This window comes from Solanum verrucosum, unplaced genomic scaffold (genome assembly GCF_900185275.1).
Source record: "Solanum verrucosum unplaced genomic scaffold, falcon-dt-bn FXZP01000011.1, whole genome shotgun sequence".
Taxonomy (NCBI): Eukaryota; Viridiplantae; Streptophyta; class Magnoliopsida; order Solanales; family Solanaceae; genus Solanum; species Solanum verrucosum.
Window position 1 is genome coordinate 1,143,637 of NW_026020058.1, and position 2,463 is coordinate 1,146,099.

A 2,463-nucleotide genomic window follows, 5' to 3' on the forward strand; every position below is an offset into this window, starting at 1 on the left:
TGAAAAATAATATTATATATTTAAGTTTTAGGGGTCAATTAACCACTAATAATACAAATACTTTTCATTGCGAAACAGTAAGAAATATAGAACATGATTTCCTACTCATTTATGCCAACTAACTTATTGCAAAAATGCATGATATCATTTGGGAAATTTTTTAATTTTTTCGTACAAAAATATTACATTTTTTTTTCATGGATTCAATCAAAATATCTATGAAAATAAGAAGAATAGTTTGCAATGAAAAAGTTAGTGTAAGTAGTGATTGTTTTCCCCTATAATAAAAAAGACTATACCAATATTTAATTGCCTATAGCAAGATCTTTTAAACCTATTTTCTTAAAAATAACTTTTGACTATGTTTGAATTTATAAAATGGGGGGAATGTGGGGTAAGTCGTGAGGGTGTGTGGTAGTGCCCATAACCGCCTTAACCGTCACTGTTTCAAGAAATAGATAAAATCAGCATAAAAAAAAACATGAAATATCAAGTTTAATTATTATAGTACTAGTAGAGAAAAAAAAATACTAATGGAAGGAAGAAGATCATCATCTTCATATCATCGTCATCATCGTTACGAGTTTGATGAGGATGAAGATGAAATAAAGAAAGGACCATGGAAAGAAGAAGAAGATCAAGTGCTCATAAATCATGTTAAGAAATATGGTCCAAGAGATTGGAGCTCCATTCGATCCAAAGGCCTTTTGCAACGTACTGGAAAATCTTGTCGTCTTCGTTGGGTCAATAAACTTAGACCTAACTTAAAAAAGTAAATTACTAGTACTACATTCTTTAATATGTCAATTTTAACATTTTTCTTGATTTTTATTTGTAACTTTTGATTGTTGTTTTGGTGAAAAGTGGAGTGAAATTTTCTGGAGAAGAAGAAAGGACAGTTATTGAACTACAGGGACAATTTGGTAATAAATGGGCAAGAATTGCTACATATCTACCGGGGCGAACTGACAATGATGTTAAGAATTTTTGGAGTAGTCGACAGAAAAGGTTGGCTAGGATTTTACGAACATCCCAAAATAACACAACCCAAACTTGTGCTTTTCCCCTAATATTAGAGGTATTATATTATTTCTTAATTTGTATATGTCATTCTTTTTGTTTGATCTCGAGCATGGTTGCTTTTGTATTTTTGTTGGATTTTCAGACTAGGAACAAAAATAAATTGATAGTGCATGTCTACAACTTAGCATATTGACTAAACAATAACACTTATCATTGTTTCCATTTTGAACTCATTTTTTCCCTTCTATATATTTTTTTATGTTGAAGAGCATAATATATACGGATAGAACACCTTATATATTTTCATCCTCTTTTTAATTCATCTTTATTTCTACTATGGTCTGGTCATCTTAACTTGATGGTATGAAAAAATTGTATAATTTGCGTTAAATGGACGTTTATCCATGCTTTATTGTGAAATTCAAAAAAAAATTGTTTTTGTTATCAAATTGAAAAATGATATTTGAAAATGCATGCATTGCAGTTGTGTTTGACCATGAATATAAATTGAAGTTGTTATTTTTTACTTTTGTTTAGTAATTTGAAGTAAAAATATATTTTTGTTTGGATTTTTTTTATCAGGCACCTAAATTGAGCTCATCAAGAGAACATGAAGAGTCATTGTCCAAGTCACAATCTTGCTCATCATCCTATATTGACAACTCTGACCACATGATGAACCAACAACTTGTCCCCTTGGAAGATTTAGTGATGACTCCAGATTCAATTGCTTTTGAACCAAACATGCTTATGCATCATCAACTTGACATCATGAGTATTACTACTATTCCTAATGATGAGAAGAAACTTGGAATTATAGAATCTTCACATATCCCAACTCATGATGACTTTGCTTTGCCACTAGAAAATCAAGAATTCCCCATCATGCCTAACTTCATAGATGTTTTTGGACATGGATTTGATAATGTGGAAATACCATTTGTCAAGAGACAAATTGAGAAGCCACTTACTCCAGATAGCTTCATTGATGACTTCCCTTTGGATATGTTTAAACATATTGAACCTCTACAAAGTCCATCTCAATGGTGATTTATTTTTATTTTGTTACTCTAATTCTTGTTAGGCTCTAGTAGTAACTACTCATTATTATCTAGTACTAGTATTTTTCCATTGAATGCTATTATTTTATTTTATTTTTGTATCAAGACAATTTGATTTTAGTGTTTAATTGCTCAAGGCTCTAGTAGTAACTACTCATTATTATCTAGTACTAGTATTTTTCCATTGAATGCTATTATTTTTTTTTTTTTTTTTTTGTATCAAGACAATTTGATTTTAGTGTTTAATTGCTCAAATCAAATGTTTATCTAGTATTTTATGATGGCTAGATAGAAGATTTTTCTTTTTGTTTTTTCTTTTTTATTTTCTCAATAAAAGAATACAATACAATTAGATCACTTATTAATCATAGCTAAATCT

At 29.4% G+C, this 2,463-nt stretch overlaps 1 protein-coding gene across 1 annotated transcript; it reads left to right on the forward strand.

Moving 5' to 3' along the window:
* The first annotated feature begins 533 nt into the window (after positions 1-533).
* On the forward strand, positions 534-2,073 carry LOC125823224 (transcription factor DUO1-like). The gene is made up of 3 exons (XM_049502625.1): positions 534-772; positions 865-1,078; positions 1,606-2,073. The coding sequence occupies exons 1-3, from the start codon at positions 534-536 to the stop codon at positions 2,071-2,073; spliced, it is 921 nt and encodes a 306-aa protein (XP_049358582.1).
* Positions 2,074-2,463: the final 390 nt, after the last annotated feature.